General features: G+C 36.3%; 1 protein-coding gene across 1 annotated transcript in view; it reads right to left on the bottom strand.

The window, feature by feature from the left end:
• Positions 1 to 21,774, bottom strand: part of IFT88 (intraflagellar transport 88) — a 42,496-nt gene extending 20,722 nt beyond the window's left edge. The window contains exons 1-20 of the mRNA XM_058824943.1: positions 21,592 to 21,774; positions 20,993 to 21,086; positions 19,955 to 20,017; positions 19,773 to 19,829; positions 18,896 to 18,949; positions 18,472 to 18,535; positions 18,326 to 18,395; positions 17,401 to 17,491; positions 16,215 to 16,319; positions 15,046 to 15,148; positions 14,283 to 14,397; positions 13,953 to 14,184; positions 12,316 to 12,386; positions 11,548 to 11,634; positions 8,915 to 9,014; positions 4,551 to 4,637; positions 3,761 to 3,947; positions 3,060 to 3,168; positions 1,469 to 1,619; positions 206 to 321 (exon numbers count right to left, since the gene is read on the bottom strand). Of these exons, the coding sequence (XP_058680926.1) occupies positions 206 to 321; positions 1,469 to 1,619; positions 3,060 to 3,168; positions 3,761 to 3,947; positions 4,551 to 4,637; positions 8,915 to 9,014; positions 11,548 to 11,634; positions 12,316 to 12,386; positions 13,953 to 14,184; positions 14,283 to 14,397; positions 15,046 to 15,148; positions 16,215 to 16,319; positions 17,401 to 17,491; positions 18,326 to 18,395; positions 18,472 to 18,535; positions 18,896 to 18,949; positions 19,773 to 19,829; positions 19,955 to 20,017; positions 20,993 to 21,082 (1,952 nt within the window). The 5' untranslated portion in view covers positions 21,083 to 21,086; positions 21,592 to 21,774. The remainder of the gene's footprint in view (positions 1 to 205; positions 322 to 1,468; positions 1,620 to 3,059; positions 3,169 to 3,760; positions 3,948 to 4,550; positions 4,638 to 8,914; positions 9,015 to 11,547; positions 11,635 to 12,315; positions 12,387 to 13,952; positions 14,185 to 14,282; positions 14,398 to 15,045; positions 15,149 to 16,214; positions 16,320 to 17,400; positions 17,492 to 18,325; positions 18,396 to 18,471; positions 18,536 to 18,895; positions 18,950 to 19,772; positions 19,830 to 19,954; positions 20,018 to 20,992; positions 21,087 to 21,591) is intronic.
• Between the last annotated feature and the right edge of the window lie 3,054 nt (positions 21,775 to 24,828).

The raw sequence follows: 24,828 nt of genomic DNA, 5'->3' as shown, positions 1-24,828 counted from the left end.
GGATTTTATTTAACACTGAAAATGCACAGTAAGAGCAAAAACACGCTGTAAATGAGCAGAGAGTTGAGAAGATTAAAAAATATCACAAATATTCTGAACCCTCCTGTTTGTTATAGTATTAAAGTTATCCAGCTGGTTTATCTCTAGGTATTCTGATGGATATCTAATCAGAAATCTGAGCAGGCATAAAGTAATAACTACTTACAGGATAAGTGCTGCCCTTTCAAAGTACTCAATGGCTTTTTCACAGAACTGGGTGTCAATGTAATACGCTCCAAGCCACTCAATGACCTCAATGTTGGAAGGGAAATACCGGTACGACTGACAAAATAGGAAAGGTGAAAAACCACACAACTTTAGTGATAAACAACATCTTTATGTTGCTTCTGGAATATCTTTCTCAAGTATTTAATTCTCCAGATGCCCAAAACATGTAATATAAATGAATGGAAGTAGTGTGCTACACTAAGTGATCCTGGTGGGGAGGAAAAAAAAGGCATGCTAAGTTTCCTAATTGCAGAATGCTTTTTAGAAGTTATCCAAGATGAGCCTGTCACATTTTCCATCTAGCCTTATTTGAAATACTATTTTAAATAGCTTGTAACAGCAAAAACATTTACTGAAATCACATCTATGCATGAATAACTTATCTAAAACATTAAACAATGCTAACTAATAAGCGTACAATTCCTCATTCACATCAGTCTGCTGGAAAACTCACCCCAAAGCATTCCTTTCTGTACATAACTACATGAATAGCATTTTCAGCTTTTTAGAAATTCCCTTTGAAATAAGCAACAAAATTATCATCAAGAACAAGTCAATTGGTAATTCAGATTGCAACACAGACTTGGTCATCCTCACTTTGCACGGATAAAGAAAGAGAACTCTTGGATTGCACCAGACACTTCTGTCTTATTCTCATTTCTAACACAGAAGAATCTCTACAAACTGTGGACAGTAGTACAGCTGGTTTGAAATGAAAGAAGCTGCCTATCTTTAGGCAACTGTGTATACATAATGTATAGCTATACTGTTAAAATATATATAAAAACTTCCAAGCATAAACAAAACACAATCTATATGTATCTCCATATTATACAGACACAGCTTCCAATCAACTCAGTCACATTACACACCTCTAAAATGACTTCTATTATATCCCGATTTTATTTTGTCCCAGGCTATATTTTAAATTAACATTATTGCAGGTCAGTGTAAACAATGATTACATTGAAAAAAATTGAAAGTCTGAGCCCAATATCCACATGGAAACATACCCTATGTATTTCCTTGGAATCTGACTACAAAAATCAGATTTTGTTAACTCTCCCTCAGTATCTCTTTTTTGTCCTCTTTTTGGATGACATTTTATAAGGTTTAAATTAATCAATTATTAATTTGATATAGGAACCTATTGCAAACTTTTCTTTACTTAGGACAAAGTGCATTGAAAAAGCAAAATTACCTCACAGTAATAATGGAAAGCCTGGGATTTATCACCTTCAGTATCATATAAATTCCCTAGCTTTGAAAGTACATGTGGATCAGTTGGTACTACACTGATCAACTGCAGCAGCCACTCTATGGCTTGATTGGGATCTTCCATGATCTGGTATCTGAGTTTTCCTCAGTCAAGGACTGATGCCAATGGTAGTTTGATTTAGAAATCCCTAATACTTTACCTAATGCAATCCATATGCTGAACACTACACCAGTCACTGTAGTGAGGAGATACAATGACTCTTTTTTCCACACTGTTTTCATAATTTCATTTGTATCAGAAATAATTTTCTTATGCTAGAAGAAGAAAAGTATTTAGAGACTTTGTCTGCTCTTTCACCTGAGAACCATGTTGGACTTAACAGAACTCGGGCTCACTTATCCTCTCTCTCTCTCTGACACTAATCTGACTTGGACTTCCTCATTTATATGAACGAAGTGTGAGAGCCAGGCCATTTATTTGCAGCCTTTACAACCTGGCTAGTTTCTGCACTAGCAGCATTTTGTTCTAAAGTGATTAGGTAAAACTGCTATTCCAAGAACAGCCTTTTGCCAGCAGGAGGTTTTTCTGCTGTATGTCTAAGAAGCACAGTCCAGACTATTCTGCTCCAGAGAACAGCAATTTTAGCTGTAACTCAGCCTGCAGGGTGCTCTTCCCTTCTGAATGGCACAATGGCTCAGAGCTCTGGCAGTGTCAGCTGGAGTTACTGCCCAACCTGTTTTTTCAGTTTCTACTCCATCCTACCTGACACTGAAGAAGCTTCTGAGAATTGGTGGAAAGCAGTTTTACATAGCAGTGGAGCAGAGAAGCTCTTCCCCAGATGGACACAGACCTGTTGGGCCATTTGTGCTGCTATAAAGGGGCTTTACATGGAATAGAGATCAGAGCCCTTTCGTATGTTTGGAGGTTTTTTATTTTACTGACTAAAATATATTTTTATTACTTACACTATTCTTAAAAGTGTAGTACATCAGCTGGAATCTGTTCTGCCTTGGGGAGGATGTTTTTACAGTTTGGACACCCTCAGAAGCGCTGTTAAAGAAGCTCATAGTTTAGGGTATCACAGGTGATGTGCAAAGCCAATCTCTTCCCTCAGCTTTTCAATCTGTTGAGCTTCTGCAGTGCTGGGAGACAATTATTTTCTTACACATACACTAACTAATCTGAAAACAGCTTTCAGAGCAGAACTTCACATTTATTAGCTGTATGATTTTTTTCTTAAATATTTTACTTAATTGTGCTTACATCTGCCATATTATTTTCATAGCAAAGCCAGCAGCAGTTTAAATATTCCATGACACAATTTAATACTGAGTGTAAATCTAATCCCTACAATGTGAGCAGTCTTAATGTTCTTCACTTGCTTCACTGGAAATATTCAATAAGGATTAAGTTCTGGTCTCATTTTTCTCACAAACATCAGATAATAAATCATTCTTACTATAATGGACACCATAGTAAATTTCTAAATTGCCTTGACATGACTGAAACAGTATTTCAGATTAAATGAGTTTACTAAAACCACTATTCCTTGTAATAACTCAGAAAAAGATACATGTTTGCTAGCTGGTAAAGGACTTGGGCACTATTTGGAAGGATTGCATGGAGTTTCAGAAAACAATCCAAAGCTTCATCTATCCTGTTTAACTTCTTGTAAGCTAAACCTAAAAAATAAAGGTTACAGTATTAATATAATGAGAAACAGATTACATCAGTATATTAACTGAAAGGAAAACCAAGAAAAGCAAAAGAGGAACTCAGTACTTGGAGGCAGTGTACCTGCCTTGACTTTAAAGGACTCTCTATTTGTGAGAGCCATGCACAGAACTGTGATCAGCCAGCATGACCTACCAAACTGATAAACACAAGGAACATGAACCCAATCAAAGACCAAGAACTTATGTAATCTCATTTTTTTGAGCAACATGAATGAAGAAAAGGCAAGGCTTTTAGAGGAGAATGACTGATGGCTTGATAATGCTGAAACTGGTATCCCTTTAGTGGGTAGTATGAATTTCTTAATCTTCAAAGTAACTTATTCATCTGCAATTACTAATTATGTTGTTAACACTGGGATTTTTTTTTTTGCAGAACAGACAGGTAGTAAAATTTAATACCTTGCCATAACATAAATAAATTGATAAAATAATAATAATTCACACATATTTCTACAAGAAAACTTTCAAAGACAGATTCTCAGAAACACTAGTGTTACCTTCAGTCAAAAGCTAAATCACAATAGCGCCTGTGACTTACCAAGATTGTAAAGTGCTTCAGTGCATAAGGAATCATTCCTGAGAGCTTCCTTATAAAATTCAGCTGCTTTTTCACAGTCTCCATTTGCAAAAACAGTATTTCCTTTGTTAGTTAGAGCTGATGGATTGTACCTATCAGAATTTACTGCTAAATCTGCATAGTTAGTTGCTTGTTCCAATTCATTCCCCTACATGAACAAAACAAACATTGTATTAGTCACTTGTCAAGTAACTTTCTTACAGCTGTGGCTTCTTCCAGGAATTTCAGGGGATTGAGGATGGAAAACAACCCCATTACTCCATCCTAAAATAGTTCTTATTTATTTGCATAAGGTAGATCATCTTTTTCAAGTTGCCACTCTGTCCCATTCAGTCTGCAACCTTTCTCTGTTGCAATAAAGTAGCATTTACTAAAAAATAAATTTAAAACATCCATGCCCTACAAACTTCATACACAAACAGACCTGCCTAAGCTACCTATTTTACATGTTTCTGATGTTCAGCTAGGGTTCCCAGGGCCAATGTTTTAAATCCAGCCACCGAGCTTCTGCAAAAATCCAACTGCAAGCATGTTCCTGTGGCCTGGGGCTCAATCTCACTCTGCTTCACATCAACAGTATCCAAAGGGATCTGATCCAAATTCCCAATGGTATTCCAGAATAACTACTCTAAGGTGCAGTTTCTTCTTGTTTGCAGAGATTATTTAGGCAGACACAGAAATTGCTACAAAAATGCAGAGCCTGCTACATAAACCACAGTTCTTAACTGGTTTTGTTGAAGCAAACACTTACCAAATAATAAAGGAATGAAAGGTTTGTTGCAGCTGCACTCTTTACTCTGCTATCCTTTTTTTCAAACATTTTCAAAGTCTCCAGTGCCTAGAAATAATTTGGAAACAACTTATTTCACACTGAAGTGAACTTATTCCAAAATCCTTTCAGAAAGCATTGACAAACTTCACAGTAACAAACAGCTGAAATTATCAACTCATATGCTCACATACATGATAATTACTAGAGTTTGTAACACACACTTCTGAGCATGTACACACAAAATTGTATCTATATTTATACAATATTAATTTTCATCACAATATTTCAACAAAATTGGCTATTTATTACCTATCCAAAATTTAGATTAGATAAGGCTACTGTGAACTACAGGTATCTGACAATTCTGTATGTACAAAATGCAGTGTTAGATGATTTGCTTTTAATCTAGTCATCTAATGAAAATTCTCATGCCTATTTTTCTTGTTTTTTAAGTGAAAACCAAAGAATTGATATAAAACTTTTATCAAAAATCCAAAAAAGAACACACTATATAAAAAAATACACACCATAGGGTAGGACTGGATTTCAATGTGTCTTTGTTTTGTGTAATAAGAAGATGACAACTGTCTAAATTTAGGAAGTACTCAAATGTGAAACTTGAGGCTAGAAGATTTTTTTTAACTTGAACATGAAAACTAAATTTCATAAACTTCAAAATAAACATGTTTATAGACAAAAAAAGGAGCATATTTATAGCAAATAAACTACAAAAATCCCTCTGATATAAAAGGCAGCTTTTCCTTTTCATTGACTATGGAATACATTTGTACCTGCAGACTAAATTACTAAATAAACCTATCTCCTTATGCTAAATATTTATATTAACAACATAAGCTGTTAGAATATCACAGTGAGCCCAGTTCCATCATCTATTGCAACACAGATGTGGCAACCACAATTTAACCACCAAGTCAAAAGTTTCCTTCCTCCTTTGCCTGAAATCTTTAAGCTGCTGTTTACATATCAAAGCAAAGGCATGATACTGTATGTCAAATGCCAAAACAAACATAAAGAGAAGTTTTAATTGTCTGTCATACACAGTTTTCACAGTTACTCTACATAAATACTGTAACTGTATTAATGATGTGCAAAATGACAAAATATATACAGCTAAATGTAGTTCATACATTCAGTCAAGTACATCTTACCCAAGAACTATGAACTATTAATGATCTTAATATTCTTCTAATAGAAAATTCTTTAAAAAAACACCAATTTCAATCAAGAAGAGCATTACAAAAGTTAGGCTCTAGATTTTGTGGTCTCAGAAATGTAAGACTTGTAACTATACTTTTAAACTTTTATATATATATATTTATGATTTTCTCTAAGAAGGGAATAATCCCAAATATTTCCAGATGTAACACTACTATATCTGAGGTACTCTTAAGCAAAGATTTGCTTCTTCATGGAATTAACTTTTGGATCATTTAGAGCTTTACAGTTCAAAGTTACTTCCTGAAAATCCATTTCTCATTGTATCTCATTTATTTACCTTTGCTTGTACTGCTAAATGGCACTTTGGATGATAAAGACCTGACAGAAATGCCTTTCTCATGTATAACAAAAAGTTGACACAATTCTGAACTCAATTTATTTACTGGTAAATTATGTTGTGGGTCTCTTGAACCATTTCAGCAATTATGAGTCCTAGGATGAGCCCCCAGTTATGAGGATGAAAATCCATAGGCAATATTCCTTATGTCCTTGTAAGGTATCACTGCATCATCAGTTACATTTAAAGATTTCTAAAGAAATTCTAACTTTTAAATCCAAACAATAACAATCACTTAGGTTCAACAGTCAAAACACAGACTATCCAAACCATTCTTTGTGAGTTGCTTCCAGTGTATCGAAATTATTTGGTTATAGAAGTTAAACTTCAAAGCGGTTTGTCTGACTCCAGCAGAGATGTTATGCCAGAGATGGTATGAAGATGCATCGTTAACATGCAGAATTTTATTTTTTATTTAATTTTCAAAGTTTTTCTTTGATATTAAAAAAATCAAAGTATTTTATACACACAACTAAACATAATGTGGTAATATGACTTTGAATTTTATTTTATATTTTAATTGCAAGGACTGTTTTAAATAATATAATCATTATGATGAACCCATACAGCCCATTGTTGTAACAGGAGAAATCTATTTCAGTTTGTTTGTTTGTTTGTTTTTAAAAAAAAGATGCAATAAAACTTCAGCCTTGGAACTGAGTATTTCAAAAAGTTTCCATTCTTGTTATTCAGCCAAATGTGTGTTGAGCAGTTGGTGAGTTAGGAAGTATATGAACAACAGACAGGCAGGATGAATGTAAATGTCAGCTGCAGTTTTATTAGAACAAAACAAATATAAAGATGCTCTGCCATCACCATTTTGCAGCGCCACTCTACTGTTCAGTGGTTCCAGTGCAGGTTAAAGGTCTTCTGTCACATAATCCAAGTAAAAAGGTTCTTCTCCCCTTACTCCTAACTTCCAACAGACTTCCCTCTCCCTCCACTGAAGTACTCCACAAAACACCAACAATCTCTGTACCTCATTTTATCTCTGAGAACTGATTTTAGTTTTTTGAACCTATACTGAACACTAACTGGAAATCACAAAAAATTACCATTGAAACAATAGATTCTTGAGATCATAAGACTTTTTACCTATCTGTAACATTCTCACCCTTCAAAAGGTATCATCAGTAAAGGTACCAGATTTTCCCAAATCTTTGCAAACTCTCAAACTGCTTCCTGATCTCAGAAAGGGTTTCAAATGTGCTGGTTTTGGCTGGTATAGTTAATTCTTTCAATAAAAACTTGTATGGGACTCTGTTTTGGGTTTATGCTGGAAACTGTTGATAACACAGGTTTAACTAAGCAGGGCTCACACACAGCCAAGGCCTTTTCTGCCCCTCACCCCACTCCACCAGTGAGTGGACTGGGGGTGCACAAGGAATTGGGACAGGACACAGCCACAACAGTTGGCCCCAGCTGATCAAAGGGAGGTCCCAGACCTCCCAGGTGGAGGTGTCATATAAAGGTGGGGGAAGAAGGAGGAAGAGGGGATATTTAAGCAATGCTGCTTGTCTCCCCAGGTCACCATTATGCATGGTGGAGCACTGCTCTCCTGGGGATGGCTGCACACACCTGCCTGTCCATGCTGAATGAATTCCTTGGTTCTGCTTGTGTGCACAGCTTTTGCTTCACCTATCACACTGTCTTTATCTTAGCCCATGAGTTTTCTCCCCTTTACTCTTCTGATTCTATCCCCCATTCCAGCAGGGCAGGGAGTGAGTGAGTGACTGTGTGGGGCTTAGTTGTCAGCTGGGGTTAAACCACAATAGTCAGACATGCAGGATAATACAGGATAACTCTCTTGCTTATCTACAGGGAAGGAGAAGAGGACAAGGCAGACAGGGAGAGCAAGAGCTGCTCAGGAAACCAGAAAAGCTTAAATATGAGAAGTAAAAACAGGCTGAAGTTAAGCATGTGACCCTGTGTGCATCCCTCCAAGATGTGGGAATATGAATGACCTTAGAGGATAACAGGTATCCACAGCTTCAGTTCTAATTTTGCTGTGTATGGTCTACTGTAATTCTTGCCACTCATGCACAGCTGGGGATTGCTCTATTCCTTCTTATTTATGAAGCATTCCTATCACTAAATGTACCAGCCAGTGCATTTTAAAAGAAAACCTGTCAAATCCTTTCAGATATTTGAGTTTGTTTCTGTTCAGATGAAGTTTTTTTCTAACTACTCCTATTCCAAACCAAGCCTTGTATGTAATGGAATGACAGAAGAGCCAACTAAAGTATAAGGACAATTTATAGTATTTTAGAGAATGCTGTAGTACGTGGGGAGCTGCAAGAATACCAGAGCATAAACAGTAACTATACAAAGCAGGTGCAGCTGCATGTATTCTGGTACTATAGCCAACCTAATTGAGAGAAAGATTCAGCTCATATTAATGAAAATACCCCCAGGCTAATTAGCAAGGCTTTCTAGGCTCTATTGACTGTACTGACCTGAGTTCCATTAACTGCAATGACAGCTGGGACACCCAGTGAAGAAAACTACACTTGGGTGTTTTGATTTTGAAATGCACTTTATCCACTCTAACTTCCACAGCAGAAATTTCATTTAGATGAAATTTGTCTCTTGCCAGTGTTTTTATAAAGTTATTTTACTGATCAGCATCAAAATAATTATTATTTGCATAAATCACACTTTCTCTTGCAAAAAAAAACCCTGTGGCTAACAAAGGTATATACAGTATTGAAAAGTACTAAAGGGCAAATACAGTATTGAAAAGTACTAATGTGAGAAGTTACTATACCTGGTTAAAATTCTGTTGCCTCAAGTAAGTAGTGGCTTTATTTATTTCCAAATCATTGGCCAATTCCACATAGTGGGAAGCTTTCACGGCATCAACACACCTGCAACAGAAAGCAAGCCATGAAGATAAACAAAATGCATCTATGCAAATGCCTCCAAGTTACATTTTTTTCAGATAATTTGCTTTCCAAAGTGAGTTTTCTTAGGTAATCTTTCTTAGCAGTGGCAAAGAGCACTCTGATTAAAAATACCTGTAAGAATATTCCAGTCCTATAACCTACCCTAATTACAGTATCTCTGCTAACTCTTGTTTCTTTTGAGTCAGCTGTCTAAATATCACTTTATTTTCTATCACTGAGCAATATTTGATGTCAAAACCTGACAAAAATTATTTTTCAAACCATTTTCTTTGGCTACATTCTATAAGGTGGTTTTTCAAATTTCATTTCCTGATGCATATATTACCTAACCTATAAAAATACTAGTGAACAAAGCCAGAGACTGCAGACTGTGTCCCTGAGCTACATCATAACACTAATCAAGTCATAATAATAAGTCTCTTTCTGGCCATTCCCCAGTAAGTTGTGGCTTAGGGTTTTCTGCAAAAAGAGTGCAGAGCAGAAGGCAGCAGACAGTTTGGATGTTCACTCACAGCCACCACCTTCCATGGTTTGGTGTGATCTGCTTTCAGCTGCCTGATCATTTAAGTAAGACCTTTATTTATTGTATGCATATCCTGTTCTCTCAAACATTTGGAAAATAGGCACAATAAATGAACAACTTGTGGGATGCTTCCTTAACAGCTTCCACTATATTTTTAACTGGTGAAAAGCCACCTCTTTCCTTTTAATAACTGGCTATTTTGCCAACAGAAGTTTAATTCAACAAACTGCCTGCTGTTTTAATTGGTTTGGCACATGGACAGTCTTCAGACAAAAGCCTTTTAAGTTAGAGAAAAAGTTGTAATAAAAATTGGTAATTTCTTCTTTTATTACAGATGTCTTTGCAACATCAAAAAAGCATTTTCACCTGTCAGTTGTAACATCTTTTAACCATAAAATGCAATGTGATCTAACCATCCAACTGTTCTTTAGGAAATATGACAGAATAGTCCCAATAATATGTCACATTTTAAGTAAGAAGTTATGAACTCCAAAGAGTATTTGTCCCCACTTTATTTCTCTAAATAAAATGAATTTGATTGAAAGTACAATTAATACTTAGAAGACCCATAATAAAATTTATAATCAGAAAAACTAAGCTCAAGCTGCCAGTTAAACTTCTTCTTTGGGCTTGAATACCTCAGTTTAAAACAACAAAGAGTAAATCTGTCCTGATACACAAAAAACTATCCCACAAATCTCAGCAAAAGCTGTTCAATTAGCCAGAACACATCTGAGAATGTGTTACTCCATGACAAGTATTTTGTGGATAGCACTAAGAAAACTGAGTATCTGACAACCTTTTCTGGTTTTTCTGAAAAAAATACAAGACACAGAGCAAACAAATCTGACTTGCTAATGCTAACAAATTAGAAAGCAATAACCTATTTTTTCACAAGACATATTATTTGAATCCTGATAATTCAGAATGGCAGAAGTAGGAAATTATAAGATTATAATTATTATTAAACCATCAAACACCACCTTGTGGACTCAAGCAGACAATACATGTCTGTGTGAGAGATTGTTTCCTGTTAGTATAAATAGCTTTCCTAGTGAATTATAATTATAGGACCTGCAAAATTTGAGAATAATTCTAACGGGCCATAATCCCCAGGTAAAGGACAGTCTTCTTTTGCCATCAAACATTATTCATTACCCAAATACTAATAATATATGTTTATAATATTGTGCCTGCAATACAAAACATTCATTTGCATACATATTCTTTTCCAATGCTATTAAAAAAATATCAAAGTAAGCCCTTATAATACAAAACTAAAAATAAATTTCGGAAAACTTAAGCTATTAATTTTTATACTGTCATAGGAAGTGTGTCTAATTGAATTTGTTTTAAAGAAAAGAGTATTCTGCTGTAAAAAATATCACAGAAAGCAAAAGCTAAGCTGTACATTGAAAAATAAAGTCCAAATGATGAACTGTGTCAGCAGCCTATCACTGTGTACACTTACGTAAGTGTTTTAAGAAATGGTAGATTTAGTTTATATTCATAAACATTAAGTTCATAAATGAAATTCAAACAAATCTTTCTTAAAATTTAGATTCCAGTATTTTATATAACAACTCTATGAAGCAATCAAAATTCTTAAGCACTCCAAGTCTTCATTATGCCATCCCCAACCTTAAAGGCTAGCAATCACTGCCTTCCTTATAGCATTTGTCTGCTGAGACTTTTAAAAGCTTTTCAATTTTGAATTGGAACTTTTTGTGTGAGTTCAGAACACCACAAAATGTATAATTAAGAGATGACATTTGATGATAAATTACTTTTTAAGACAGAACAGACTCTAATGCTTTGTTGTGTTAGGAGGCAAACTGAAAATAGCCTGGTTGCTGTTTGAGATGCACAGAGAACTGTGTTTCCCAGGCTGCTTCCACCTCTGAACTGGTTTCATAACCAGTACAAGAGTTAACACAGCTTAGACAAAAAGAAGCCCCACTTGACTCTTACCAGTCATAGCCTACTGCAAAAGATGTCTCGATTGCCGGTGCAATGAGTTTAGCAGCTGTCATGATGTATTCCTCTGCCAAGGATTTCCTAAAGGAAAAAAACCACAAAAACACAACACAAAATATGAAATAAATTCTTCACTGTCAGGGTGGTGACACACTGGAACAGGCTGCCCAGAGAAGCTGTGGATGTCCCATTTCTGGAAGTGTTCAAGGTCAGGTTGGATGGGGCTCTGAGCAACCTCATCTTGTGGAAAGTGTCCCTGCCCATGGCAGGGGGCTGGAACCAGATCATCTCTGAAGCCCCTCCCAACCCAAACCATTCTATATCTGCATACAATTCTGTCACCATTTCAAAAACAAGTATATAAAAAAACCCGAATCACAATGTGTTCTGGCTTCCTCCTGCACTCAGTACAAATCTCAGAAGTCAATGTAACCAGTTCCCTGTTACCACTATTCCCTTGCATTATGATTAAGCTCTTAGTTTTTTCTGTTTTCCTTTCACTGCACACTAGTTGTATTTTTTTTAAATCTCAAACACTGCAAGTTTTAAGCAGTGTACCCTGTAACATTTGGGGTAGATACTCTGCTTTAGGGCAGTAGACTGAACTGAGTGATCCAACTGTTTTTTCTGAGCATGTTCTTTCCTAAGAACTGGGAGAACACTTTTGTAACAAGAGCTGTGGACAGGTGACAAGACAGATAATCCTCCTTGGAGCTAAAATTCATGGCACCAAAGTCAAGAAAGAACAGAGTCCACCATTACCTCTCACGTTCTATTTGACTTAAACTGTCATTTTTAATGGCTTCAATCAGTAGATTTGTATGTAGATCATCCTGGAAGGGGACAAAACAAATGCAAATTATACCAGCATACAAACATTTTACTTATTTTATAGACAATATGACTGCAAACACAAATTGATGTAAAATAAATAGTCTATAATGTCACTTACTTTCTACATTTGCAAAAGCTAGCTTCAGTTCAAAGTAGTTTTCTAACTGTATACTCTGAAATTTGGCATTACAACTACTTCAATACTGTTGTTCTGCTTATGTGTGTTGTCACAGCTCACATTAAGGTTGTTAACAGATGTAGCTCATGTCATGTGTATGAGACCAGAAAGGCTGCAGATCACACTGACAATATTCTCACACTTAAAAATAAGCATTTGCTGAACTGCTGTGGTATTCAGCAGATGAGGACTTGTGCTACCTCCTTGTTACAATAACTTGTAAGATCATCTTATGGTTTCTATCACACATCTGTTAGCTCTAAAAGAAATTATGCATGTTATGTTAAGAAATATGTATGTTAAGAAATTATGTATGTTAGGTATCCACCCCTTCCTTGTTTATTTGGGACAGATAATAGATATATGCAAAATAAAGACCAGAAGGAAACTGTGATCTTTTCTCTGACCTCTTTATTTAAAAAATAGAGAACGTGTAATGTCTGTTAAAACCATAGCTTGCCTACCCTTAGAAATAAATTCTGCAGTCTCAAGGCTTTCTTTCAATGAACGATCTTACATTGTCCTAAATTAATTCAAAGGCTAAATGATCCTTACTCTTATATAATTTCTAATATAAGAAATTATATAAAATGTATTAAAATATATACATATATATCAATAAATACATCTGTATGCTTTGTATGTTAAATCTTATTTCCTTATGCTATGACAATAGGAAACAACAGCTACTCTTAAGCTGCAGACAGTTTCAAGATTAGTTATTTATTTGATATTTAGGACTGAAAGATTTGCAACACTGAAGAAAAGACTGCTAGAAGATAAAAGCTTTGACATTTCAATAGAGGAATTTTTCTAAGAGTGACCCTAAACCTATTAACTATTAACCTATTTTTTCCTCTCTTCAGCATCATGGAAAGTCAAAGGAAGTCCAGTTTCCAGCAAAGTCTAATAAAATAAAATAAACATCTGTAAATGTCACTATAGTTTTCTTCTGTAAAATAACACTACAATATTACAAGTTTTATTAACACTCACTTGAGGAAAACTTGCATTAACCCACTTATTATTTAGCTCCTTTATTTTACCTTATAAATATTTTATTAAAATTTTACATAAATGAAGATGGTAAAGCAGTTAGTGAGCTATGTAAGCCCAAATGAATTTCAACAAAATCATTACGAAGACAATCTTGTGGTGTGGGTTTTATGTTCATCATCTCTTTTGAGGAAATATAGATTAAAATATTCTCTCATCATTTTACACATGTGAGCACTACTGCCACACTAAATCATGGTGGTAAAAAAGTTATTTCAAATACTTAAATACACATCGATTTCCATATTCAGTACAGTCCAAGCATTCCGTATGTCTCCTTCTTTCTCCTAATTTACTATAAAAAGACACAGTATAATTTTTTCAAACTTACATTTAAAGAAATGTATTTGTCTTCATAATCTACTTCCAAGGGAACTTCGATGAGGTTTTTGAAGGCTTTCTTCATTTGCTCACCATTTCCAATAGCAAAGTAACATAGGATCAGGTTGAAGCCTGCCTTCAGATTTGGGGATATGTTCATTATTTCTTCAAATGAAGAAATGGCATCAACGTATTGGCCAGTTTTAATAAATGCAACTCCAATATTTTCCATTATTTTTATCCTAAGTAAGAAATCAGGTTTAGGTTATATTTTTAACTACTAAATCATACTGTATTCAAAACTTGTACTTCATAAGCATGCCTCCTAGAAGAAACTCACCTCATCTGTTTGTGGGAACTAGTAATCTGGTCTAGGGCCATCCGGTAGAATTTGATAGCTTTGGAATAGTTCCGTTGTTTCAAGTAAATATTTCCCATATTTACCTTCAGTATACCTATCAAAAGGAGTCAATGAGTTACAACATTTTAAAATTGTTTCAAAGTGACTGAGTAGAACACCACCTTAATAAATTTGTCTTCATTATAGGATAGCAATGTCCCTTTAAAGCTGCACTGCACAGAACTGCCTTCTTTGAGTTTAACTCAAGAGAAAATGAGAGAGAAGATGAAGTAGTGATGAAACGTAGAATAGAACTATGTAAGATATATTCTGGTTTTGAATTGAGGGATGAAGTGGAGATTATTTAATAGTGCACTCCAGGAAGAAACTGCAAATAAGCATCTCTGAAAAAACGACTGTAGGAGTCTCAGAGATATGCAAAATACTAAAAGAAGCTTTCAGAAGGGAAAGGCCAAGTCAAAAGAGAAAAAAACAGTAATAGAGAAGGCCATATAGCATGTGTGACATGAGAAAATGATGTATTTGTCTTTATGTTTAGCTTAGTCTGTTGAAAGAAAAGACTTCATGAGTCAGTATAATTTAATGTGGTTTTGCTCTCCAAGTCAGAGATTATGAATATCTGTCATCCACTCTGAGTGGCAGACATGAGGACTGAGCTCTCTGAGTATCAGCACCATGCAGATGCAATCCTCACTCTGAATTCCTGACTGCCAGTTTTAATTCACTTTGGGATACAACCTACCTCCATTGCTGAACATCTTATTCTTCACTATAACTTGGTAAGTAGTCAGAGCTTCAGCATACATTTCATTAGCCACATACTGACTGGCCAGATTGAGGAGAACCTATAAAAAATTGGATTTACAGATTTCAAGTTAATTTTACCTTGCAACTACTGTCTTTACCATTTGTAAACTTCCCATCTTTAATATGGGAAGTTTAATATGTTCCTCTATATCAATTTGCAAGAACAAAGGAAACAAATTTAAAAGCTACTTATTACAGAGAATTCTTTTATTTTTGTACATAAATTACTAGCATTCAAAGTTATGCCACATGGGCCTTACACCTAAGTAAACACAGTATTATAATGCAAGGCTATTAATAAAATTCACACAAGATAATTCTCAGAAGCTGTGTGTGATTTATGACTCCCAACATCTGGAAAATGGTCCTAATGCCCATGGTCACTCAGTTTAGAAGGGGAGAATTTTTCCAAACAGCTGTTTCACAACAGACGTTCTGTTGGTGTCAGGTAAAATAGCTCTGCATTTTTTCCACAGCTTTACTCTGACCTTCATTGTAAAATAAATTACCAGGTCTGCCTAATTCAATATATTAATTGTTAATAATTGTCTCTACAGCACTACTTGGAGTATGAATTTAAATATCTTCCAAGCATTTTTATGAATGTTGCATGTTTTATTTTTAGAAAAAAGAGTTTATTATTTGAACACCAGAGTGTAAATCTAGATACCTGCCCTAAGATTCAGAAATGAAACACATTCTATTTAATGTAACATATCCTCGGTCACTTTCCGGTTCAATTTAAAGGCAGCATCTTATCTCTCCTGTTTTGTTTTCTCCTCTTGGCATATTAGACTCTCTAGGCTATTTATTTCTGAAATACAGGGTCTGCATCTGCTGTATTTTGATATGCAGGTTTTACACGTGACTAAATAAATGAAATACATATTCATGGGAATTCTTCTCCATTTAACGTAGACTCCATGGTTTCTCTGACATTTGAGATTGCATGGGAATGGACTCGATGACATGAATGGATCCCCTCTGTACACTGCCAGGAGCATTACAACACAGACACACATACACTTCAAGAAACACTGACATTTACCTTCAGGTGTTTTTTTTTAGCAACATTTCAGTCACTGAAGGTTTCTAAGCACTTACTGTGTAAGTGAGGTCTAAGTTGATACTTTCTGGAGGAGCGATTTGTTCACGTTGTCTCAACAATTCCCTTTCCTGTCTTCCAGCTTCTTTTGCTTTCTCCAGAGCCTTAGACAAAATACTAGAATTTAACAGTGCCTTGAATCTTACAGACTCAGGGTGATGAAAATACATTCAAAACAAGTATGAAGAGAATACACTCATGTCTATTTTCTTTGGCTTACAGACTGCACCAAATGCCTGAAGAAAGCACTATAACTCACTGAAAAGCTTTAATTAGCACTAAGCAGACATACAGTTAGCTAACTCTGCTTAGCTGTGTAATTATGGACCCAATTATAATTCTCTGCAGATTGGTGTCAATATCCTTTGTACAAGGAACACTTTGGGCGTAGCAAGGACTGCCATTAGCAGTCCTGTGTGCCTCCACAAGGGTACAATGATTAAGAAAGTAATGGCTACTACTCAAGGTGGCTATCTGGAAGCCAGTGGTGGAAGAAGTACTTCAAGATACAGTTTAATTCCTAGTCCTTATGATAGGAGGAAAATCAAACTTGGCTATTTTACAGATAATGAGTTCACAACTTTGATGACTTTTGCAGGAAAATGGATATTCTGCTGGACTTATCAGAAACAAACATCCTATGGGATGCTTGGAGCCATCTGAAACAATTTACATAAGAAACATATGATGTTGACATCAAGAGCATACATTCTTGAGCATACATGCAAGAGGCTCAGGAAAAACTAACAAAATAGATTGGTTAATTAGCCACTACTCAGCGGCACAACAATGCTCTAGTATCCCCTATAAAAGAACAAATACATTCAAACTGTCCATTGGAAATGTTCCTTATCCATGGCAAACTTTGATCATTCAAAGGAACCATCAAATGCTAGATAACCTGGGCCAGAACTGTGCCAGTACAACTAATCCATCAGACCCATCTGAAGAGGTCAATGGACACAGGCAGAAGGGAATTTTTGCAACACTGAAATCTTAACAAATATATATGCCAGAAATAGAGCTCCTACTTTTTTTTCCCACAAAGTATCACTAGACTAGAAGAGTATAATAAATTTAGAACTAAAATAATTTTAATAATTTTAAACATTTGACCACAAGTAATTTTGAAACATCTATCTATACAAATCACAGCAGAAATTAAGTGAAAGTCAGAAAAACTACCAATTTCAAGTCTCCACAGCTATTGGCAACACAGCTTTCTTCAACCAGTTCATTAACTTTTTTTTCCAACTGCCTCATCTTCTCCTCCAAACTAAAATAAAAATAACAATAAAAGGATTAACACTAAAGTAATGCAACTGCAAACATTAAGCTTTTACACATTATGTTCTCAATAAAACAACACAATGACATATCATATGTCACAGCTAACTGGTTTTCTCATCAAAGAAAGTATTGTGTGAAACTATGCCTAGAGAAGATATCCAAAGGTATCACATTCACACCTTAATTTGAGAACAGAGACCTAAGAAAACATAAATCCACTTACAAGAACAGTACAGACAGGCAAATTTCAAAATCAAATTTGTTCAGGAAAAGTAACTAGAAAACAACAGATGAGCTTTTATATCATACACTAATGAAATGAAATATCACATTAAAAGCAATTAACTGAACCTTTATTTGCATACATAATTCTAAAGTACTGCTTGTTATCTGCAAATGCAGATTATAACAAAAAGCTGTGGCTCTTCTAGACTTTTTCCACTGCTAAATACCCAAACTTTTCAATAGGATTCCCTATTCCTGTATAGCTGTTTGGGGAACAGAATTTTGGTATTGGAAAACTCAAGGATTTTCTGAGTGAAGTCCCCAACATTGGCACCAGCCTGCAAGTTTCAGCTCATTTGTGTGGCAACAGCTACACCCAAACTTCTGAGCGAGTCAGAACCAGAAATCACTGAAATCAGATGCTCCTGAAAGGCAGCCAAACACATGCACAAATGTTTGTGGCATTATTCCACCAAGTTCAGAGTTTGGCCCCTCAAGGCTTTTGTAACTGCCTGGATGTTTTTAAACTCTATGCATGGCTGTTTTTTTGTTGCTGTTAATGCTTTGAAAGAATGTAATGCAGAACCAAACAAACCTGTCTGAAGTTTTCTTTTCCAAAGGTGAAGCAGGACCTCTTGCTTGGCCAAGAGGATCAAATGAAGAACCTGAAAAATTGACAGAGTACTGAAAACTGTAAAGTAACATCTCCCTGTGGCAGCTGGTGATCTCTACAAACCATACCTCTCACAGCTGCTTTAGTGTAACCTGCAGCTTGCACTGCTGTCATTGGTCGAGAAATCCCATCCTCAAATAAAGAAGATATATTAAACTGAGTAAAAATTATGTTGTAGACAATACAGACATAATTGCATATTTTATACATAATTTTAATATATTCCATATATATTACTTTAATGACAAATTGTTCATTGCATGTCAGTATGTGTTAGAAACTACTACACTATTATTGCTCCCAAATCTGTGCTCAAATAAAACACACATCACTACCCTCATGCTTTCTGACAGTACTATGTTCAAAAAAGAACAAATTAGAAGTGTAGTAATATGTATTAATTCAATTAACTTCTAAATGCCAGTATCTAACACTTACCAGAAAAATTCATTGTTCCAAATGAATAGAAAATGTAAATATTGGAAGCTTTACCTGTATAGTTCCTGTCATGGGTCTTCCCACAGATGAAGTTAAAGTTGCCTTTGACTACAAAAATAAGTAAGTTGTTTGAAATTGTCGTTCACAAAGGATAAGAGGCCTACATATTGCCTTCTCAACACTAAATTTTAAAATTGAGCTAACTCTCACATAAGTTTATAGCAAAGTTCCCATTTATGTTACTCATATGCAATATACTGCCAGTTCCTGGCAGACAAATATGTTGAATGCTTCAGTTAGCACAAATTCACAACAAAGGTTTTTTATGTATTTGGATACTTCCATCAGCTCTTTTAAAAAGAAGTACATAGAAAATTATCTGAGGCAGCATACTTTCCATTATTAAATGATTGAAATTGCTGCCTTGAAATTGAACAAGTAATTTAGACAAAATACTTCAGTAAAGTTCTATGTAGAGCTGATATAATCTGTCACTGTATTAATCTCTTAAGTTACACTTTCATGCAGATTTATTTTATCAATACATCTAAGAACACAACCAATTTTTTCTGATGGAACTAGAGATGTTTCAGAGCCCATATTCTTCAAGACTTGATTTCACCTTAACTTCCAAAAAACTTTCCCAAGCCCAAATAACAACCTATTCAGTTCCCCCTGCAAGTGAACCCACTTAATACTCTGGACTTATACAGCACAGAAGATATGCAGCATGGTTCAGGAGAAAACAAAAACAACCAGTAACCATGCCTTGACCAAGTGCAAAATTGTAAACTAAAACCAATTAACAGATGCAGTTCATTGGAATAAAATTCTTAATTTAGAAGGTCTCATTTTGTGCATGAAATTAAATGGTATATTTATATTTTGTAAATGACATTTTCATTAAGGATACAACAGAACAAAAACCTGCCCCAAATCCAGTAGCTAGAGGTCTTGGACTTGATGTAGCAGGAATTTTGGCTGTCACCTGGGTGGGAAAAAAAAAGAACCAAACGAAAAAAACCCCACCAATTAAAACCTGTATGTGTCAATTATTAGTGTTTCTACATAGTAAGATCTACATTAATGCTCAGTGTTTTAAAAGGTACTTACAGGGGGTCTTCTTCCATGACTTGTTCTTGCTGCCTGTTGAAGAGCTACATCATTTTCTAAATCCTAGAAAAGATAAAAACATTAACCCGTTTTAAAACCACATCACCCAGCTCATAATTCCACAACCTTCAGACTACTGAAAGCAGATTGGTAAAAAATCAAAAATTCTTCACAAAATACTTGAAGATAACTGAACAACAGGGTTTACTGACAATAAATTACAGTTATTTGTTGATCTTATTTGTTATTTAGATTAGGAAGTGTAAAAACTCATTATTTTCTAAAAACACAGAGGAAAGAGAGCTAAAGCCATAAAATATAACATGAATTTCTTTTCCCATCCAAATGTTCTTATCAAATACTTACACTCTCTCTGAATTTTGACATTAACAACTGCAATGCAAGACATTAAAACATCTCGTGTCCCTCAGGTCCTGCAGCAACTCCCATTAACTGGGAACTGGGATTTCACACAAGATGCCAAGTCTTGCTAGTGGGTTTGGACCAAATGACATCACTGGAGTGTCCCAACTGCACCAAACCAGCAGTTACCCAAAAGTGCTCTGCAGGGCTACTTTAAGACATCCCAGATGCTCTACCCAGTTGCACAGAGACCTGTAGGATTCCAGTTTTTACTGCAAGCCCCTCCAGCAGCAGAACAGTAGGAAACCAATGACTTACTGACCACTCAGGAGCCTCTTTTGTCAGAAAACTTGCTGCTGCATACAGCCTGGGAAACACCAGGCTGAATGTGCCTACAAATAATTATGATTTTATACATCAAAAATGCTTTACATTTACATTACAGCATCTTAGATCTGTTGAGATCTGCCCAAGTGCTTATTTGGAATAGAAAGCTACCAAAGAATTAACTATTCAAGAAGATCCTGAAACCTTCAGACATTTCTTGCTAAATAAAGTAAATTTCACTTCAAAGAAGCTGTAAACTTGTATATTATTGTACCCATAAATTCTTATCTTAAAATTTTAAGTTAAAATCCTATGTATGGGAAAGGTGGGAAACAGCAAATATTTTACCTCTGTGTCAAACATGGGGTTATAATCATTGTAGCCAGAATAGAGATCATCTTCATTATTCTCAGGAGCTGGATGCACATTTTGCATCATTTTTCTGTGAAACATGTAACATGCCAATTGTTATCTTGGTGGTTTATATAAATATTTTAAAATGCAAAATATAAACAGCAGCAGTTTCATTAGTCATAAAAACTAGGACTTACCTATAAACAATATGAAATGGCACCCTTTCATGGATTTATATTTTTGTTTATACTTACATCAGTTATGAAAATTGTTTTAAAGGTATTTATCATTAAAACCAAATTATAATAATAAGTAATTGAATTACTACTTCTAGAATAGTATCTTTGCACTGGCAGCTAACTCATGTTTGAGACAACTCATAAAGTTTGTCTTTATAGGCCAAATCATAGTAGTTATTCTAATAAAAAGTATTTAATCTTGCTTTGAAGCTTCCCTTCCGCATTCTAGTATCAACATAGCTACAGCTATGAAGCCATTTCAATTAAAACGGGTTTTAAAAGCTAGCATTAAGGAAGCCCGGGTTCCTAAGTCTTTCTCCACCAATATTTCCCTGTCTAACACCGTGCCTTCACCTGGTGGCTTTTCACTCACGGAGGGCACACACTGAGGCGTCTCACTTTGCCTGGCTACCTGTTCTCACAAAAACGTGAAGGCAACGTTTGCTTTCATCGATAACATGAAATACGTGCCCTTCAGCAAGCAAGCCTCAGCCAGGTCGCAGCGCACGGTTCCTCGGCAGCGGGAGGATGAAGAGGATGTTCCCCGCCGTGCGCGGTGTCCCGCGGCCGAGCCGCTCCCGGCGCGTGTTCCTCCAGCGGGGGCCCGGCAATGAGCCCCGGAGCGGGGGCGGCTCAGGGCACGGGCGGGACTCGCCCTCGGCTCACCCGCGGCCCGCTCGGCGCTCAGGGCCGGGCGGCGTTGCCCGGGACACGGCGGCGCTCCCCGCATGCACCGCGGCCGGGCGGGGCGAGCCGCGGGCGGGGCCGGGCGCTGCCGGAGCCGGGGGCCCGGGCGGGAGGTGCCGCCGTGAGGGGCGGGCTGGGGGCTCGGCCTCGGCGCTCGGGGAAACGGAGAGCGGCCCCTCCTGCCAAGTAAACGTCACATTTTCTTCCGGTGAGCTGAGAAATGTGTTCTTAAAACTAAAAGGCTCAATTAAAAAAAATAAAAAAGGAAGTTGTTAAAACTTCCTGTATGCCATAGCCTCTGAAACTAAATTTGAAAAAATAATTGTCTTATAAAAAGATGATTCTACCTGCCATCTTTACTACTTTCTCTTGGTATTTTGAAACCCTGATAAGTGTCAGTTGATTTGCCCACGGCAAATCATTATACTCTGGAGAAAGTGTCCTATGCCTAAGTGGAAAACAGAATAGAGAAGGGATCTCTGAACATGCCTACAGTATTTTTGAGAGAGAAAACATTTTATGAAACCAATTGTAACCCCTACTGCCTTATGCCAATAGCATAAGAAAGCTCAAAAGACAATATGCAACACCCTTTTAATGGTCAGGGATTGTGCACATTATGCAATGTCAGAGTCTTCTGCTGCTCACCTTTCAGCCTCAAAGTCCTTTCTGAAGAGATAAGTGCAGAGGACAAGTGAAAGGTCTTTCTACTCTGGCTTCCAACCAGAGAAATAAAGATAACATAAAGAATTATTAAGACATTATCACTTCCTGCATTAACCTGTTCACATTCCATGCATGAACCACTTTCACACAGAAACTTGAGACTTGCGACCTTTGGACATGAGAGTCTTTATACCTGAATTTTCTGGAGTACAAGTAGTTTGCAGAATGACAGACTTAGAGTGGGAAAAGTTTTCAGCTGCATTAATTCCCACAAATCATAAACTTAAGCATAAGAAAAATATGTACATTTATAGCCCCTCTTTTTCAGCTTGTGACTCCTCATATACATTGAACCTGTGATTTTTAGATTTTTCTCATTGTCCCCAACTGCATTAATATGTACCTGAGCAATAGGTAGATTGGGTAGTAATAGACCTAGCTCTGCTATCCAGCTTGTCCATGTTGGGGACCTGGGCATACTGGTGCCCAGCACTGTTCTCAACCCAGATTTCTAGGGCAGTGAAAAGAAGGCACTGTGTCAAGGAGGCAGTGCATCTGATTTGTAAATGAGGTGGTGCCAAGGCAGCCCTGGAATCTGACCATGTTCCTACTGTCAGACTTCCTTACCCTCCAAAATTGGGTGTATACATTCAGACTTAAGGGGCCCCTGGCCTGGATGGACTCTGACCATACTGGGAACATGCCCTGGCCCAGGTCCTGAGACCTTGCATTCCAGCTGCTACTTTAGACATACTCACAAGATTATGAGAGTCTCAATAACTTTGTTCATGTTTTGAAAAGCTCTGTCAATCGACAGGGTTTAGTTTTGGTTTTTTGGGTTTTTTGGGTTTTTTTGGGGTTTTGTTGTTGTTGTTGTTTTGTTTTGTTTTGTTTTTTGTTTGTTTGTTTTTTTTGTTGTTGTTTTTTGTTTTTTGTTTTCTTTTTTTTCTGGTGCTATGAAGGATAAATACATCTTAATACATGAAGATTTCACACAAACCCCCAAAATCTCAGGAGCCTTTGTGGCAACACAGGGCCTTACTCATGGGTTGTGATCATAAGACTTCATCTAACAAGACTTCATCTAACAACTCATCTACAGTAAGAAAGCCTGTAAATGGTGTAAGATGATGTAATTGTCTTTATTGGCTAAATCCAGAGGGCAACCTAGAAAGTGAAAAAAAAAGGACAAACCTAAAAGAGTAAATTTAGTAACTATTCTAGTCCAAGTAGCATTGTATGCTTTGAATTCCTGATAATTTTAAGGTCGATTAAACCACGACTATCACTAAATTCGTCGGATCACTCCTCTGACTGCATCAAATTACACACTTGTGCAGCTGAACCAAACTGCTGATCTGACGAGGTTTTCCTTCAGTCACTATTGAAGATATCAAGCACCCGATCCAAAAAATTCAGTGCAAATTTAGTACAGATTAAAGAAACCATGAAGCTATATTCTGAAACAGGAATTTCTTTGCTTTTCACTACATGGTGAATCTGTCTTTTTTTCAGTAGTAACTTTGCAAATAAGGACTCAGACAAACTATTCCAGGACCTACTAATTTGGGTTCAGGGGTTACTGGCCACAGTCTGCCTGTTATAATTGCTGTTGGTATGTACCTTTTGTAATCGCTGTTAGTGTGTACCTTACCCTTGCTCTGCCAGTTGAGCTGTTCATCTGATCACACACTGATTGCTGTTTCTCTGATTTGAAAATGTAATTCTCCCACTGTAATCTTTAAAAAAGTAATTTTCTAGTACTGAATTCTGGACTGACCAGGTTTTGGGATTACCTGCTGTCATGCAGAAACCATTCAACCAGCTCGACTGTCAGAAACAGTGAAGCTGCATTTAACTGCTCCTCACGGAACTAAAGCATCTGGTCAGCATACAGTTTGAAAACAAAGGGAATGGAAGAACCTCATTATGAATGATACATATGTTACAAGTAATGTATATGAAACTGTAGAATGTGTGAATTGGAAGGGATCCACAATAATCATCAAAGTGCAGCTCCTGGCCCTACACAGGACACCCCAAGGATCATACCATGTGCCCTTCTTTGTTGTACCACATGTTGTAGTTTGGGTTTGAAATGCATTTGCAACAGGAAAATAATTTTCTTAACAGGTATTTTTACTACTGAACCATATAATTCTATATAGTTTTGCTGAATTGTGCTTTAGTAGTATCTACTTTACTGCTGTTTACTTTCTTATTCCTTCAGATTGCTTC

This window comes from Ammospiza caudacuta, chromosome 2 (genome assembly GCF_027887145.1).
Source record: "Ammospiza caudacuta isolate bAmmCau1 chromosome 2, bAmmCau1.pri, whole genome shotgun sequence".
NCBI lineage: Eukaryota > Metazoa > Chordata > Aves > Passeriformes > Passerellidae > Ammospiza > Ammospiza caudacuta.
The sequence above is the reverse complement of the archived record's forward strand: the minus strand, read 5'-3'. Positions and strand labels throughout refer to the sequence as shown.